We start from the raw sequence: 17,206 nt of genomic DNA on the forward strand, positions 1-17,206 counted from the left end.
TCGCTCTTTAATTGGTACTGTTTTGTCCACTGGGTGCCGTAAGGTGGGGTCTACCTGTATGACACCTGTGCTCTCTCCATCAGCTCCAGAAGCAAGGTGGATAGGAAAACCTCACCTCAGGGACACGGACACACGACAGGGGCACGGACACGGGGAGGAGTGAGCCGAAGGGGGAGAGCAATTGGCCCAGAATGCACTCCCTCCACCCCCAGATGTTCCTCTGGGGTCGCCTAGCTCTGGTTTTGTTCCTGGGCCGCCTGCTTACTTGAGTCCATGCAGTCCAGAAAACCACCCAACCGGGAGCTGGAACCAGGGAAATCTCCAGCAGCCTCCAGCTTGCAAGTCATCTATCCCCTGCTTTGGGTCTGTTTTCCCAGCTGCACTAGGACAGCCAATCCTGCTGCCTTTCCAGAGGGCTCTGTGGGGGCGGCCCCATCCAATTTAAGCCTGGCGATGCAATGGTATATACAAGGGGACCTCTGGGGGCCGTGGCAGGCAGAGTCCGGGGCCCTACCCTGGCGCAGAGGCCAAGGAGGAGTAACACGGAGTGGGAGGAGTGGAGGGGGACCCCGGCGCCAGAGATGGAGGGCGCAAGCTCAGCCTGAGACACCCCACGCCTCCCCTACGCGGCCCTCGCGGCGAGTCCCGAGTGTCTCAGAGGCAGAAGGGTTTGGCCTCCGGGGCCCCTGCGGGAGCCCTGACCGTCTGAGGCCGGACCTGCGCGGCGCAGGACCCGGCAGCCCCGTGCCCACCCCGGGTGGCGGGGGGCGGGACGGCGTGTGCCAGCTGAAGTGGAGCTGAGGGTCTGAGTGGACCCCGCGGCCCGCGCCGGCGCCCAGCACGCCCCTGGGGGGACACTCCCACTCTCCTTCCACCTCACTTCCACTCCGCCCCGGCAGCAGGGGCGACACCCACGGAGCTCGGAGCCGCCGCGCACGGGGGTCTCCCCGCCGCCAGCTCCATCCCCCCGCCCCCGCCCCCACCCGCCGGGCTCCGCGAGCGGGGAGCGAGGGCAAAGGAATAATCCCCAAGTCACCTTCAGTCTCCGGAGAGACTTTTCCGGGGAGAGCTGCGGTGGGGGAGGGGGCGGCCCTGCAGCTCCGGCGGGGCGCGGCCGGCGGCGCGGGGACGGGTGGTCGCCGCCCGCCCGAGGGTCGGGGCGCGGGGCAGCCTCAGCCCGGGGGGCGGGGGGGGGGCAGGGGCTAGGCGGCCGCCAGGGGCGGGAAGGCAGGGAAGGGAGAGGAAGCGCAGGGAAGGGTCGGCGCGGCCGTGCCGAGGAGCGCGGGGGCGCGGGGCGCGGGGCGCGGGGCGCGGGGCGCGGGGGCTCGGGGCGCGCCGGGCACTCACGTCCTCTTGAAGACGCCCCCGAGGGCGCTGCCCAGCAGGAGGCAGAGCTGCTGCGAGAAGAAGACCCAGGAGATCTGGGGCAGCGAGCTGTGCGTCTGGCAGCGCAGGTCCAGCAGCGTGGGCCCCAGGAAGGCGATGCACAGGCCGAAGCTGAAGAAGACGCTCCAGTAGGTGAGCGTGGGCTGCAGGTTGCGGCGGAGCAGCCCCGACACGCGGCCGTCGCAGCCCATGGCCCCGCTGCGGGCTGGCGGCTGCTGGCTCCGCGCGCCCGAGCCCGAGCCCGAGTGGAGCGCCCGCGGGGCCCGGGAGGCCGGCGGCCGGGGGAGGGGCGGGGAGGGGCGGCCTGGCGGGGGGCCCCGCCCTCGCGCCCGGGGAGCGGCGGGGGCGCGTCTGCGGGGCGCCGGCCTCCCGGGGCCGCCCGAGCCCGCCCTGCCCGCGCCCGCGCGCCGCCGGGGGTTGGGGGCCCCGAGCCCGAGGCGACCCGGGGCTCGCGCAGCCGGAGGGCGGGGGGACCGTCCCCCAGACTGCAGCCGGGCCTGGGCTTCGCTGGGAGGAGCGGCACTGGGCCCCAGTGGGCTTCGAGGGTCGGACCTTCCCTCTGAGTAGGTGTCAAGATCCCCTACGTACGGCCTTTTCTTGGGAGACTATATTCATGGCTCCCGCTAACCTCAAGAGGGAAAGCGCTTTGGAGAGAAAAGCTCAGAAGCGTGCGGTCCCCCGCTAAGCCCCGCGTGGAGCCGCAGGTGTCGCGCCCGGACTCCGCGGGTCTCTATTCCCGGCGGGGCGCGGGGAGGAGGCGGCGGGAAGGGAAAGGCAGCGGTCCGGAGAAATCCCAGGAGGAGGTCGGAGGTAGGCCTCCAGGGGTAAAAAGATTTCTGGGGAAAATTCCTTTTTTTTGCTGGAAAACCTCGGACGGGATTGCGGGGTGACAGGGGCCAGTGCCCAGACTGGTAGTTCTTGCTGGGGCCTGCGGCCGACTGGGCCTGACCCTCCTCCCAGGAGGCCGCGGAGCTGGTGGGTCCCGTGTGGTCCTGCTTGGGAGGGAGCCAGGGTTCCTGCACCGGCCCCTGGAGGCAGAGTGTCCCCTCTGCTCAGCTGTTCTAGTAGCGGCGGGAGCCGGGACATCGTGCCCACGGCCCTGCAGGGGGACCAGAGCTGAAGAGGCTGAGGACGTAGGAGGGTGGATGCTCTCATGACAACTTGGCATCAACAGAGGTAATTAACTTCTCTTGGGGGGACTGACTTCATCTCCCAGTGGCACTCCAGCAGCTGCTCCCCTGCCCCCACCCCCACCCCCAGACTCTGAGCACCTGAGAGCAGAGTCCCAGGGTCTCTCTGGCTCAGTGGGCTGGAAGGTAAGAACAATTACTTATTCGGGGGTGATAATGGTGAGTCTACACAGTGTTTGTGATTCAGTGTAAAGTTATCCTCTGGAAAACAAAAACAAAAAATAAATCATAACTACAAGCGTTTGACTGGATCCTTCATGCCGTTCTCACAGAATTCTAGAAACACAGAAGCTCAAAGTTGGAAGGAACCGTCTCCAACTGGAGCCCCCTCTTCCCTCTCCATCATTGCTGATAAATGTTTGTCAGTCCTGTTCTTGACTGATACCTCTTGCTGTTGGGGACCTTACCTATCATTTCCTGTGGGTCTTCTTCCAATGTGGGTCAGCTCCAGCTGTAAGGAAGGGTTTCAGGCTCAACTGAAAAGCCCCTCCCTATGTCTCCCCACAGCCACCCACAAGACAAGGCTAATAATTGCTCTGGGCATGTTAGTCTTTCAAGCACATGACCCCGCCCTAACACTTGGCTTCTTCAGCCCAAACACCTGAAATTCTTTCATAATTTCCTTAGATGGTATTCCCTAGATATACCACCCCACTGGTTCAGCTCCTCCAGCCACAATGGCAGTGACCCTGGTACAGTGGGGGCAGCCCACAGTGTCAGGGGCGCTACAAGCATCCTATAGCTTGATCTGGGTGATGGTTACACAGATATAAACATGTGTAAAAATTCATTCCATACAAACAAATGTACACCTAGGATTTATGTCTTATAGTGTACACAGGTTACAGTTTGAAAAAATAGTAAAAAATAAAAATAAGTAAACAAAAACAAAGTGAGGGATGCCTGGGGTGGCTCAGCAGTTGAGCGTCTGCCTTCCGCTCAGGTCCTGATCCCGGGTCTGGGGATTGTGTCCCGGATCAGGCTCCCTGCGAGGAACCCGCTTCTCCCTCTGCCTGTCTCTGCTTCTCTCTGTGTGTCTCTCATGAATAAATAAATAAAATCTTTTAAAAAAAAACACACAACAAAAACAAAGTGAGACACTATTGTGAATGCAATACCCAGCCTCCTTAGGATCAGAAAGCCTGCCTTCTTTTCTTCCTTTCTTTCTTTCTGGCATTCAGGGCCCTTGAGCTGGGACAAGCAGGCAGGGAAACAAGTACAGCAATGAGGTACTTTCTGTCACGGGGATGGTTTGAGTCCTGCAGGCGGAAGTATGTCATTTTGCCTGGGAAGGCTTCATTCCTGGACTGGATGTGGAAGGATGGGTATGTGAAAAGGTTTTGCTCATTTTTTCTTCTTTTTCTTTTCCATCTCCTCTATTTTCCAACATCATCACATTGTCTACCTCTTTCAGGGACCTTTTCTGGAACAATCCAATCCAACCCCCAAATTCCAGCAAGCCTCTGATCCCCTCCTTGCCCCGTACAATCTTCCATGTCAGCTGTTATATCCAGGGATGGTCAGCTTCCTCTTCCTGCCACCCCTGCCTCCCCTGCAGCCAGTTAAATGGTGAGTTCTTAAGGCCTAGGGCTATATTTACCACGTTATATTATATTTACTAAATCTCCCCACCCCCATATGTGTGCCTCACAGAATGCCTTGCAGATAGCAAGTCCTGGAAAAATAGCTGGGGAACTGAATTATTTGCACATTGCCTTTACAATTATTTTTGGTTTTTCATTTACATATCTTATCTCCCAATGATAAGTTCCCAAGGACGGGGGCTGTCCCGTATTTCTTCTGTGTCGAGGATCCAAATGTCTAGCCCTAGCTGGGCACCCTAAGGTTGGTCAATCTTAAATTTTAACAACAAAACCTTGGATGGTCCCTTAGCCACTCTCGGATTTCTCTCCTTGCACATTGGAAGGAAATTATCCCTTTCCCCTAGTAGCTCTGGAAAGCAGTCTGAGGCCCCCAAATAAGGACAGATGGACTAGATTGGCAGAAAGGATCAATGGGAGTGAAGGGTCCTCAGGCTTTTGCTGACTGGAATCTGTTTATTTGCCTCAAGGGTTGCCTCCTCTGGGAAGCTTCCCCTGACTTCCTTGGGGCCCTCCTTGGGGGCCCTTCCTAAATCATTGCTAATCATCCGTTGTGTTGCCTCTCCTCCAAGGCAGGGGCCATTGGGTTTGTTCTTCACCAAGTCCCAGGATCAGCTCCTTGGTGAGAGGTGTTTGCACTATACTGACTCCCACTTGCTCCTCGAAGTTGATAAGCAATAAATGCCCAAACTCCTTAGTGCGTAGAACCACAAGTACACTTTGTCTTTGTTCCTGTTTTTGTTAGAATTGAAAACTTTAAATATTAAAAAATATACTAAAAGAAGAGTTTTGATTATCACAGCCTAGAGGGGGCCACTTGGGCTTGGGCTTGATTTCATGTTTGGCAAAATCCTCTAAGTAACTGTGGGCCTGCTTTGGTCCCCAGGGCCCTCTGGTCTCTGCTTCCCAGACTCTGAGGAAACCAGGCAGGAGCAGTCGAAGAAATCTCTGGTTCAAGGTCATTAAGCACATCTGCAGTTCCTCTGGCCATTCTGGTGAATGAGGCTGCCCTTCCCCTACCTCACAGCCCCCACATCATTGTCTGCTGGCCAGAGTCTGGAGAATAGATTGGCAGGCTCTGTCTGGGGTTGGCATGGGGTGAGTGGCAGACAACCTGGTGCCAAGGACTGGACCTAGATGACCCAGCTACCCTACCCCACATGAATGCAAACAGCAGAGATGCGCATGTGTACAAAAAAGTCTCCTTTGCCAAATATCTGAATGAACCTAGTTATCAGCTGGCATGGAGAGGTGGGGGATGGTTACTGAGGTGCCAAGGGGGATAGGAGAGACAGGAGCAGATGAGATGGCCCAGAAGCATCTTAAGAGGTAGACCAGTGGCCACATGCATCCTGGAGAGAATATTGCATAATACCTAGCATTTAGCTGGTGCTGAGGATATGTTAGCACTTAAAAGTGCTAGTTAGGGGCAGCTCTGGTGGCTCAGCTGTTTAGTGCCACCTTCTGCCTGGGATGTGATCCTGGAGACCCGGGATTGAGTCCCACATCAGGCTCTCTGCATGGAGCCTGCTTCTCCCTCTGCCTGTGTCTCTGCGCCCCTCTCTCTCTCTGTCTTTCATGAATAAATAAATAAAATCTTTTAAAAAAAATAAAAGTGCTAGTTAAAGCTAGTCTAACTTTAAGGGTCGGAAGGAACCTCTGAAATGATCCTTCCACTCAGAAACAGAAGCCTGGTTACAGGCTGCTGCAGGTAGCCATTCAGCCTCAGCTTTATTATGGCCAGGCTGAGGGCAGGCTGTGAGATGTGTGAAAAACAGCCTTGAATTCCTCCTCTCTAAAATGGGAAGAATAGAGGCACCTGGCTGGCTCAGTCGCTAGAGCGTGAGACTCTTAATCTCAGGGTCGTGAATATAAGCCCCATGTCCCCTGTAGAGCTTAAAAAAAAATAAAATGGGGAGAATAATCCCTCCCTTGCTGGGAGAAAATGTAGACAGAGTGTAATACAGGAGCTTATTCTCATAAATTCTCATAAATACAGATTCTAAATAAATCCTCTTCTTCCTCCTCCTCCTCCTTCACAACAGCACAAATTGTTCTCCTGGTTTTATACACTAATATAGTGGCTAGCAAAGTATGTCCCTAGACCGGTAGCATGGGTATATCCTGGAAACTTGTTAGAAATGAAGATTCTCCGGATGCCTGGGTGGCTCGGTTGGTTAAGCCTCCGACTCCTGATTTTGACTCAGGTTATGATCTCAGCTCAGGTCATAAACCCAGAGTTTTGAGACTGAGCCCTGCATTGGACTCCAGGCTGGGTGTGGAGCTTGCTTAAGATTCTCTCTCTCTCTCTCCTTCTGCCCCTCCCCCTCCTGCTACCACTGCTCACACGAAAGAAAGAAAGAAAGAAAGAAAGAAAGAAAGAAAGAAAGAAAGAAAAAAGAAATGAAGGGGTGCCTGGCTGGCTCAGTCAGTAGAGCATGTGACTCTTGGTCTCAGGATTGTACATTTGAGCACCATGTTGGGTGCAAGATTGCTTAAAAATAAAATCCTAAAAAAAGAAAGAAAGAAAGAGAGAAAGAAATGCACATTCTCAGTCCTGCCCCAGACCTGCTGGATCAGAAACTCTGGGGGTGTGTCTCAGTAATCTGTTTTACTTTTTATTTTTTTAAAGAATAATTCTTTTTTTTTTAAAGATTTTATTTATTTATTCATGAGACACACACACACACACACACACACACACAGAGAGAGAGGCAGAGACTTAGGCAGAGGGACAAGCAGGCTCCCTGCGGGAAGCCCGATCCAGGACTCGATCCCAGGACCCTGGAATGATGACCTGAGCCAAAGGCAGACTCTCAACCTCTGAGCCACCCAGGTGCCCCAGTAATCTGGTAGTAAGCCCTCCAGGATACTCAGATGCAGTACAGTTTGAGAATTATTGCTTTAGAGCCAGAAAGGAAAAGTCTAGTTCCCATTCTACAGAGAGCCATTCACTATTTGAAGACATTCTTCATGTTCTTCTTAAGTTTCATTGTCCCCAGCAACATCCTCCTCACTTCCTTCAGCCATCCCTCATTGGCCATGTATTCCAGACCTTTTGCCATACTTCTCTCCAATCACATCATGCTCTGATTGTTAGTGACCCTCGCAAAACTGGGGTCTCCCAGCACTACCCTCAGTGCTCCCAAGTGATCTAAGCAGCTCATGGTGCAATGGGTTCACTGCCTCCTCTTCCCTAGAAACTTTGACAGCTATTTGCTGAGTGCCTGTTCTGTGCCAAGCACATGATATACAGTAACTTTTTGTTTACATTTTTTTGTAAAGTAGACACCACACCCAAAATGTGGCTCGAACTTACGACCCTGAGATCAAGATTTACATGCTCTATGGACTGAGTCAGCCAGGCACCTCTTACTTACTTTTTTTAAAAATTGAGGTTAAACTTACATAGATTAAAAAGTAAAAGTCTTAAGTGAATAAATTTAATTGTTATATGTGTACTTACCCAGCTGAGCACCACCCAGATCAAGATACAGAGTATTTCCAGTACCCACCCCAGAAACAATAGTGTGTTTGCTGAATATTATGTCTCTGAGAGCGTATATGCCACCATATATACACCATCATTTATTTGTCCCATCTGCTATTAATGGACATACAGGTGGGTTTCCAGTTTGGAGCTATTTATCTATAAGGCTGCTGTGAACATTCATGTACTTGTCTTTCGGGGGACGTAACCACTCATTCTATTGAGGATATGCCCAGAAGTGAAGTTGCGAGGTCACAGGATTGGTTTAACTTTAGGAGATGCTGCCAAACAGTTACCCAAAGAGATTGTACCAGCATACACTCCTGCTAGAGTTCCAGTTGCTCCACATCCTTATCACCAGTCGTGTTCATTTTAACCCTCATGTTGGGAAGTTTGCATCTTAGAGGTTTTCATCTGCATTTCTCTAATAACAGATAATGTTCAGTATCTTATTACATACTTATTGGCCACCTGTACATCTTGTTTTGTGAAATGCCCCTTCAAGTCTTCTGCCTACTTAAAAAAAAAAAAAAGGTGTATTTATTTGTTTGAGAGCGAGAGAGAGTGAGAGAGCTTGGGGTGGGGTAGGGGGACAGGCAAGGGCAAAGGGAGAGACAGAGAATCTTTTTTTTTGTCTTTAAGGTGTGCACTTTATTGAACTGGTCTCAAGGCAGTGTACAGGTAAGCCCTGGATGCCTCCATGCCTCAGCCCCACTCCCAGGGAGACCAAAAGCCTTCATAAATCTTCAACTGGGGGGACAAAAAACAGGTGCCGTGACGGCAGAACATTCAAAATAAAACAAAAAGAACAAGTATTAAGGCAAAGATTTAAAAAAATTTGGACTACATAATTTACACAAAAGCAATTCTATCACCCTCCCCTGTGTGAACTCGGGGGAGGACAGGCCCTTCTCTGCAGGGAGAAACGGGGTGGCTTTTGGGAAGGCAAAGGACTTCCTGTAACAATGCATCTCATGATATTTGGAATGACTATTAAAAAAAAAAAAGAACAATGTACAATCAAAGTCCTTGGCCACATTGTAGAACTTTGGGTATGCTCGCTCCAACCCACTGCTGTCACCTTCACTGTTCCAGTTTTTAAATCCTGAGTCAAGGGCAGCCCGGGTGGCACAGTGGTTTAGCGCCGCCTTCAGTCCAGGGCGTGATCCTGGAGACCTGGGATTGAGTCCCAGGTCGGGCTCCCTACATGGAGCCTGCTTCTCCCTCTGCCTGTGTCTCTGCTTCTGTCTCTCTCTGTGTCTCTCATGAATAAATAAATAAAATCTTAAAAAATAAAATAAATAAATAAAATAAATAAAAAATAAATAAATCCTGAGTCAAGCGCCCAAAAAACCAAAACAAAACAAAAATTAAAAATCCAAAAACAAAAATTAAATAAATAAAGCCATGCCAATCTCATCTTGGTTTCTGCACAAGTTAGGTTTTGTCAAGAAAGGGTGTAACGCAACTAACTAGCAGTCTGCCTGGAAGCATTTGCGGTGGACGATGGAGGGGCCGGACTCGTTGTACTCCTGCCTGCTGGAAGGTGGACAGTGAGGCAGGATGGAGCCCCCAGCCCACACAGAGTACTTGCGCTCAGGGGGTGCGATGATCTTGATCTTCATTGTGCTGGGTGCCCGGGCAGTTATCTCCTTCTGCATCTGCCAGCAATGCCGGGTACATGGTGGTCCCACCAGGCAGCACTGTGTTGGCATAGAGGTCCTTGCGATGTCGACGTCACACTTCATGATGGAGTTGAAGGTAGTTTCACCGATGCCGCAGGATTCCGTGCCCAGGAAGGAAGGCTGGAAGAAAGCCCATCGGGCAGCTCATAGCTCTTCTCCAGGAGGAGCTGGAGGGCGTGGTGGCCATCTCCTGCTCGAAGTCCAGGGCCACATAACACAGCTTCTCCTTGATGTCACGCACGATTTCCCCTCGGTGGTGGTGGTGAAGCTGTAGCCACGCTTCGTGAGGATCTTCATGAGGTCGCCCGTCAGGTCCCGGCCAGCCAGGTCCAGGCGCAAGATGGCATGGGGGAGGGCGTACCCCTCATAGATGGGCACTGTGTGGGGGGCACCATGTGGGTGACTCTGTCACCGGAGTCCATCACGATGCCGGTGGTGTGGCCAGAGGGTACAGGGACAGCACAGCCTGGCTGGCCACATACATGGCTGGGGTGTTGAAAGTCTCGAACATGATCTTCTTGAACATCTTCTCACAGTTGGCCTTGGGGTTTCGGGGGGCCTCGGTCAGCAGCACCGGGTGCTCCTCGGGGTCACGCGCAGCACGTTGTAGAAGGTGTGGGGCCATGTCGTCCCAGTTGGTGATGATGCTGCGCTCAATGGGGTACTTGAGGGTCAGGATGCCTCTCTTGCTCTGGGCCTCATCGCCCACGTAGGAGTTCTTCTGGCCCATGCTCACCATCACGCCCTGGTGCTGGGGGCGCCTCACGATGGAGGGGTCCTATGAGGTAGGCATTATTATTCCTTTTTTATGGATGAGGAAACCGAGGCTCAGGAAGACAGAGTAGCCCAAAGTCACCCAGCTGGAAAGTATTGAAGCTGAATTTTGAGACCACTGCAAAGTCTGGATCCTTCCCATGATGCCATCTGCCTCTCACATTCAACTCCTACTCACACACCCAAGACTTGTGTATGGGTTTATAGCTGGTGACATTGCCCCCCACCCCCAAGAATTACTATTGAACCAAGTCTTCCTGTCTTGTCTATGTGCAGTTGATTTATTGAAGTCCTTTTTTTTAAACAAGGATTTTATTTATTTATGCCAGAGAGAGAGAGAGATAGTGAGAGAGAACACAAGCAAGGGGAAGGGGCAGAGAGAGAGGGGAAGCAGGCTCCCTGCTGAGCTGGGAGCCCAAAGTGGGGCTGGGTCCCAGGAACCCAGGATCATGACCTGAGCCAAAGGCAGATGCTTAACTTACTGAGCCACCCAGACACCCTGATTTATTGAAGTCCTATGCAGTATAGGACTTGGGCTATGTGGAATAATGGGAAGAATATGGACGCGGGAGCAGGACAGACCAGCACTAGGTTCTGGTCCTGCACTCGACTCTGTCAACTCTGGGCTCGACACTGTAAGCCCAATTTTCTTCAACTGCAAAACATCACATCCTTACAGTGTTGCGGTGGGATGAAATGAAGGCACACTTGAGCCTCTGGGAGAACACCAAGTACGGCGCCGCCTACGCCTCTAAGTCACCTTCTCCTACCCTGAGCCTCATGTAATTTCGATTTGGGTTTCTCCTCCCTACTAGCACACTTTGGGTCTCATCAGCCATGCAACGGAAGGGCTGGCTATTCCTCCAGCTGCTCCCAAGTAAGGATGGCACCTTACATTCTTTTTTTTTTTTTTTTAAGATTTTATTTATTCATTCATGAGAGACACAGAGAGAGAGACACAGGCAGAGGGGGAAGCAGGCTCCATGCAGGGAGCCTGACGCGGGACTCAATCCCAGGACCCCAAGATCATGCCCTGGGCCGAAGGCGGCACTAAACCGCTGAGCCACCCGGGCTGCCCGGCACCTTACATTCATAATGTATGGCTACTAACAGTCATCCAACTCATTGAAAAAATATTGAACACAATGCACCATCCTCCACCCTCCTAATGAACCTTTCATTCAGGGCTCAGGTGAGCTCTTCATCCTGTGGGGAGCCCCCGCCTCATCATTGCTACCCCAGGTGCCTGCATCTCCACATACCACAATTCCTTGTGATCACCAGTTGGGGTGTCCTTGATGCAGATAAACTGTCAGCATCCTGAGGATGGAGATTGGGTCACACAATCCTTCTGTCTCAGGCACACAGCCCAGCACCTACCTGGTACATAGTAGACATTTGGAAAATACTAGTATACAAATTTAAAGTTTAATTACTATAAGCTTGAATTTATGAATAAATTCCAAGGCAAGAAATAATATTCATGGAGGATTTCATGAGGAATGTACAGTTCCTCTCTTAGTAATTATCAGACTTGGCTATATATTAGAATCATTTGGAAGCTGAAGAAAGTCAGCCTCTCTGTTGGTGGGGTCTTATATTGGTATCTGGCAAAAGTTCCCCAGAGTTTTCTAATGTGCAGCCGAGGTTGGAAACCACTGCTCCAGAGAATCTACACTCTACCACCGGGGAATAGCTCACATATCCTGGTATACCATTTCGGCCCCACAAGAAAGTATGCCCCTATTGAATTCTACTGGGGCTTTCTGCCCAGCTTGAGTGACCCTATGCTATGTTACTGGAGTTACGGTGGAGCTAGACCCCTATAGGAAGATGCGCAGGAGAGATTTCTGTTGGGCATTAGTACCAAGAAGAGCTGCAATTCTTCGGAGCATCAAGTTCCTTTTCATCTTGTGGATTCTGGGAATCATTTAATTAACACTCTTTCCAAGCTGATAGCAGCTGCTGGAAAGCTCATGGCCAAAGTCATGGTCCACCTTTATCACCTGTACAGAATTTTATAGTATATGTATCCTGTGCTGACTTTATTTTCTGTCTTTTTATCCTCCTTTACTCATTTTTTCTAATTTTTTTTAGTTGAGATATAATCCTTATTCCAAAAAATTCACTCTTTTTTGTAGTTTCATTGTACATTTGTTTTTTAAAAAAATATTCTATTTATTTATTTGAGAGAGAAAGAAAGCAAGAGAGAGAACAAGCATGCACGAGGTGAGGGGCAGACTCCCTGCCTAGCAGGGAGCCTGATATGGGGCTCTATCCCTGGACCCCAGGATCATGACCTGCGCCGAAGGCAGTTGCCCAACTAACAGAGCCACCTAGGCATCCCTGTACATTTTTTTTTTTAAGAAAACAAAAGCCAGACAAACCCAAGTTGTCTAGGCAAATAAGCTCAAATATTTTGGTCATGTCTGACATTATAATCTTCTATGTATGTCTTTTAATTAAAGTTATTTCTATATGCCTCATGTTATCTGATGTGATTAAACACCACCTATTCAGGGCACAAAGCTTTTCTAAGTCAAAACAGAAACCAACAAATTTTTACATTGTAGTATAGAAACAAACAAGCAAGCTCTAGTCTATGCAGAAGTGTTAATGTTCTTATTTTTCAAACCTTATTTCTCAAAACTCATAGTAGCCCAAAGAAGTTTAATGAAACTGGTCTCCTGTTTCTTTTTCAGTATATGTAATATATAACAAGAGAATTTGCAAGAATGAAGTAGTGGATACATATTTGTTGTCAAAGTATAATTTGGGACACAATTTTAAATATTTAGTTTACAGATTAACTTTGTACCTTGTCATGTTTTGGCCTATCTGGTTTTTGTGGGATTGATATGATACATATACTTGGGGTCAAAATCCATAGTATCCAGAATGTTCTCAGCCATCTGGTTCCACTACAGGGTAAAATTAGACTGGAAATAAGACAATGTTACATAAAAGAGGCTTCCTTTGCCTAATCTATTTCCCAAGGGCTCCATTTATAAAGAGTACAAACCAGAAATCCTGTGCTTTACTGGATTCTTTCCCTGGTATCAGTTGTTGAGTTTTAGTTTCTTCATTTCATTTCTTCATTTCTTCATTTTTTTACATGGGGTCAAAAGTACCTGTCCTACCACTCATAAGAGTGATTTTGGATTTAATGAGATTATATCGAAGTACTATATAGGCTACAAAACATAAACTTTTATACCGACAGCTACTTTGTATTGAGCATCCTCAGTTCAACTATCCTACAATTCTGGGAATAGTAGTGGAAGCTTTACATGTAGCACACTCTCTCTTAATGCTCAACACAACCCTGCATGGTTATTATAATTATATTCAATGTATAAATCAGTTAACAGATACTCAAAGAGGCTAGTTGATTTGATTTGCTAAAGTTGAATAGTTGGAAAAGAGAAGAGTCCAGATTCAACTCAATATTACTTCCAAATAGAGGCTTTCTTTTCCTTTTGGCTTGGAGCGAGCACATTATTTCACATCCTTAAGAATAGTGAGTAAGAAGAGAGATAGATGGGGATCAGTGTATAACCTGTCCCTCCAGCAGAGCTAACAAAGAAAACACCTTGATAAAATCTATACTTGGACTTTAAAACAGGCCATCTGAAATCCCTGGGCTTCATACACTGTTTTTACAGTTTTTATGTATCAAATACAAGGTGCAAAGTAAAAAATAGATGTTTAAGAAGCAGTAATACAGTATGCCATCTTAGCCTGATTCAAACCTAGATTTTTCACAAGTTCCGTTCTAGTCATATTGTCACACACATACACTCAAATCAATAAGGACACAAAACAGGAATAAGGGCTTCTTTTGCTTTGGAAAACAATCAAGAAATGAGAAGATTTAAAATGCAGAAAAAACACATTTTTTTCATCGGAGCTAGTAGGCCATCATTAGGCATTAAGACACATTTTTTGGGGATCCCTGGGTGGCGCAGCGGTTTGGTGCCTGACTTTGGCCCAGGGCGCGATCCTGGAGACCCGGGATCGAATCCCATGTCGGGCTCCCGGTGCATGGAGCCTGCTTCTCCCTCTGTCTATGTCTATCCTTCTCTCTCTCTGTGACTATCATAAATAAGTAAAAATTAAAAAAAAAAAAGACACATTTTTTGTTTATAAACTTAATACAGCCATATTTTTACTTTATAAAAATCAAGTCTCCCAGTAAAAATGTTATTTTACCACACTAATCTTTAAATTCCATCACTAAAAATACACACCAATTCCTAATCTCTTGGAACATTCTGCAGAACAGATTTTAGCCACTAGAATGAATAGCTGCTCAGGAAAACAGCACTGTTTCAACTGTGATAGAATTTGGTAGTCCATATTCTTGTCTTACAGTAAAAGATTTCATGAGCATAAACATTGGACTCCTTGTGGTTTCATCGATCGAGAGAATGGTTCTGAGCAGCTTCTGAGCAAACATTTCTTAACAGGTTGATCACAGACTTGGAGGCATCACTCCTCATAATGGTACTGCCGGACACAATCAGGTTAGGTCCTGCCTCTGCACATTTACGGATAGTGTCAGAACCTACTCCACCACCGATTTCCATGTCCAAGGACAGGAACTGAGTCTTCAATCAATGAACCTTTGACAGCATATCTTCCATGAATTTCTGCCCTCCAAACCCAGGTTCTACTGTCATAACCAAGGCCATATCTATCTGATTAGCCCATGATGCTAAATACTCAACTGTAGTTCCTGGTTTGATGGCAAGGCCAACCTTCATCCCATTCTCCTGAATGTCTTTTTTTTTTTTTTTTTAATTTTTTATTTATTTATGATAGTCACAGAGAGAGAGAGAGAGAGAGAGAGGCAGAGACACAGGCAGAGGGAGAAGCAGGCTCCATGCACCGGGAGCCCGACGTGGGATTCGATCCCGGGTCTCCAGGATCACGCCCTGGGCCAAAGGCAGGCGCCAAACCGCTGCGCCACCCAGGGATCCCCCTCCTGAATGTCTTTAATCGAAGCCCTGGGTTCTCGGTGGCCTCAAGATGTATATTGCTTGGCTCCTGCTACAGCCATTGGTTTTACCCACTGTTCCAGCCCGGATACCATCATGTGCATATCAAAGAAACGGTCCTGGCCTAGCTGCTTTTGGAGGTTTTCTACCACAGGATGTCCAAAGTGATGCTGGGAACAAAATGCCTGTCCATCATATCCAGGTGCAAATAATCAGCCCCAGAGTCCAGCATCTGGAGGCACTCAGCCCCTAAATTGGCCAAATCGCTGTTAAGGATGGATGAGCCAGTCTTGCAGCCAGACGCCATGGTCCTGGTTCCTAAGAGCAAGTTACCCCCCAGTCCCCCCCATAAGACAAAAGTGTTACCCTGACTGGCTACGCTGTCTTATCTCCTTCTTGGTAGAGTCTTCCGGACTAAAATCCTCTCTTTTAGTTTATTTTTTTAAAAGATTTTATTTATTTATTCACAAGAGACACACAGAGAGAAGCAGAGACATAGGCAGAGGCAGAAGCAGGCTCCCTGTGGGGAGCCCAACATGGGACTCGATCCCAGGACCCTGGGATCACGCCCTGAGTTGAAGCAGACGCTCAACTGCTGAGCCACCCAGGCATCCCTAAAGTTCCGGGTTTTTTTTTTTTTTTTAAGATTTACTTATTTATTTATTCATAGAGACAGAGAGAGAGAGAGAGAGAGAGAGAGGCAGAGACACAGGCAGAGGGAGAAGCGGGCTCCATGAAGGGAGTCTGACGTGGGACTCTTCCAAGGTCTCCAGGATCCCGCCCTAGGCTGCAGGCGGCGCTAAACCGCTGCGCCACGGGGGGCTGCCCCTAAAGTTCTGTTTTAAAGTGTATGATTCAGGGGCGCCTGGCCGGCTCAGTTGTAAGAGTATTTGACTCTTGGTCTTGGGGTTGTGAGTTCCAAGCCCCACACTGGGGGTTTACTTAAATAAATTAATTAAAAAAATAAAGTGTATGAATCTGTGGTTTTTAGTATATTCACAAGATTGTGTAACCATCACCACTACCTAATTCCAGAACATTTTCATCACTCCAAAAAGAAACTCTATCCCCATTAGCAGCCACGTCCCCTCCCCCCTCTTCTCAGCCTTTGGCAATCACTGTCTACTTTCTTTCCTTATAGATTTCCTTATTCTGGACAATTCATAGACATGGAATCAGATCATATGTGGCCTTTTAGGTCAGGCTTCCTTCATTTAGCATGTTTCCAAGGTTCCTACATGTTGTGGCACCTTAGTACTTCACTCCCTTTTTAAAAAAAAAAAAGATTTTATTTATTTATTCATGAGAGATACACAGAGAGAAGCAGAGACATAGGCAGAGGGAGAAGCAGGCTCCGTGTGGGGAGCCCGATGTGGGACTCGATCCCAGGACCCCAGGATCATGACCTGAGCCAAAGGCAGATGCTCAACCACTGAGCTACCCAGGTGCCCCACTTCACCCCTTTTTATGGCTGAACAATAAATTCCACTGTACGGTTGTACTACATTTTGGTTTTCCATTCACCCGTTGATGGACATTTGGGTTTCCACTTCTTGGCTATCATGAGTCATGTTGCTATGGACATTCACATGCAGGTCTCCATGTGAACAGGATTCAGTTCTCTTGGGCACATACCTACCGGCGGATTGGCTGGGTCACAGAGCAACTCTATGGTTAACTTCCTGAGAATCTTTTTCTCATGGAAAATTATTTTTTATCTTGTTGTACTGTATGCCTCTCTGTAAGCCTCTACAAATCCTTCTTTTTTGGAACAAGGCAGAGTATAAATAAATAAATAAATCCCGAAGCACTCCCAAGCCATCTGTTTAATAATCTGTGCTAGAATTTTGCCAGGATTCTATATTGAGCCATTTGGCCCGTAGTTTCCAGAAATACCTTCTGTCTCTTTGTGAAAATCAGAACATTCTCTCATCTCCGATGTCCTCATCATTAATCCGGGTTGTTTTTCCCTCCTACCTGCAAGGTATTTCATGACTTGGGTGTCAAATTTCTTCAAGTGTGGCTTCTAGCACTTGTGTGAGGCACATGAGCTCCCATCGCCTGCCTTCTTGTCTACCTT

The 17,206-nt window shown here is 48.8% G+C and overlaps 1 protein-coding gene, 1 long non-coding RNA gene and 2 pseudogenes across 4 annotated transcripts in view; 1 reads left to right on the forward strand and 3 right to left on the reverse strand.

Moving 5' to 3' along the window:
* SLC60A1 (solute carrier family 60 member 1) overlaps positions 1 to 1,651 on the reverse strand; it is a 29,442-nt gene extending 27,791 nt beyond the window's left edge. Inside the window, exon 1 of the mRNA XM_077887240.1 lies at positions 1,348 to 1,651. Coding sequence (XP_077743366.1) covers positions 1,348 to 1,577 — 230 coding nt within the window. The 5' untranslated portion in view covers positions 1,578 to 1,651. The remainder of the gene's footprint in view (positions 1 to 1,347) is intronic.
* Positions 1,652 to 1,776: 125 nt separating this feature from the next.
* Positions 1,777 to 8,785, forward strand: LOC144307416 (uncharacterized). 3 transcript variants are annotated; one of them, XR_013374296.1, is made up of 4 exons: positions 1,777 to 2,562; positions 3,758 to 3,901; positions 3,991 to 4,145; positions 5,064 to 5,781. It is a non-coding gene; the product is annotated as an uncharacterized LOC144307416 (long non-coding RNA). The 3 variants fall into 3 exon arrangements; XR_013374295.1 differs by lacking the exon at positions 5,064 to 5,781 and adding an exon at positions 8,310 to 8,785 and having other exon boundaries at positions 1,777 to 3,901; XR_013374294.1 differs by having other exon boundaries at positions 1,778 to 3,901.
* A 292-nt stretch (positions 8,786 to 9,077) lies between these two features.
* LOC144307042 (actin, cytoplasmic 2 pseudogene) lies at positions 9,078 to 10,198 on the reverse strand (annotated as a pseudogene).
* Positions 10,199 to 14,343: 4,145 nt separating this feature from the next.
* On the reverse strand, positions 14,344 to 15,433 carry LOC144307168 (ribulose-phosphate 3-epimerase-like; annotated as a pseudogene).
* Between the last annotated feature and the right edge of the window lie 1,773 nt (positions 15,434 to 17,206).

Source organism: Canis aureus, chromosome 38 (genome assembly GCF_053574225.1).
Source record: "Canis aureus isolate CA01 chromosome 38, VMU_Caureus_v.1.0, whole genome shotgun sequence".
Lineage (NCBI taxonomy): Eukaryota > Metazoa > Chordata > Mammalia > Carnivora > Canidae > Canis > Canis aureus.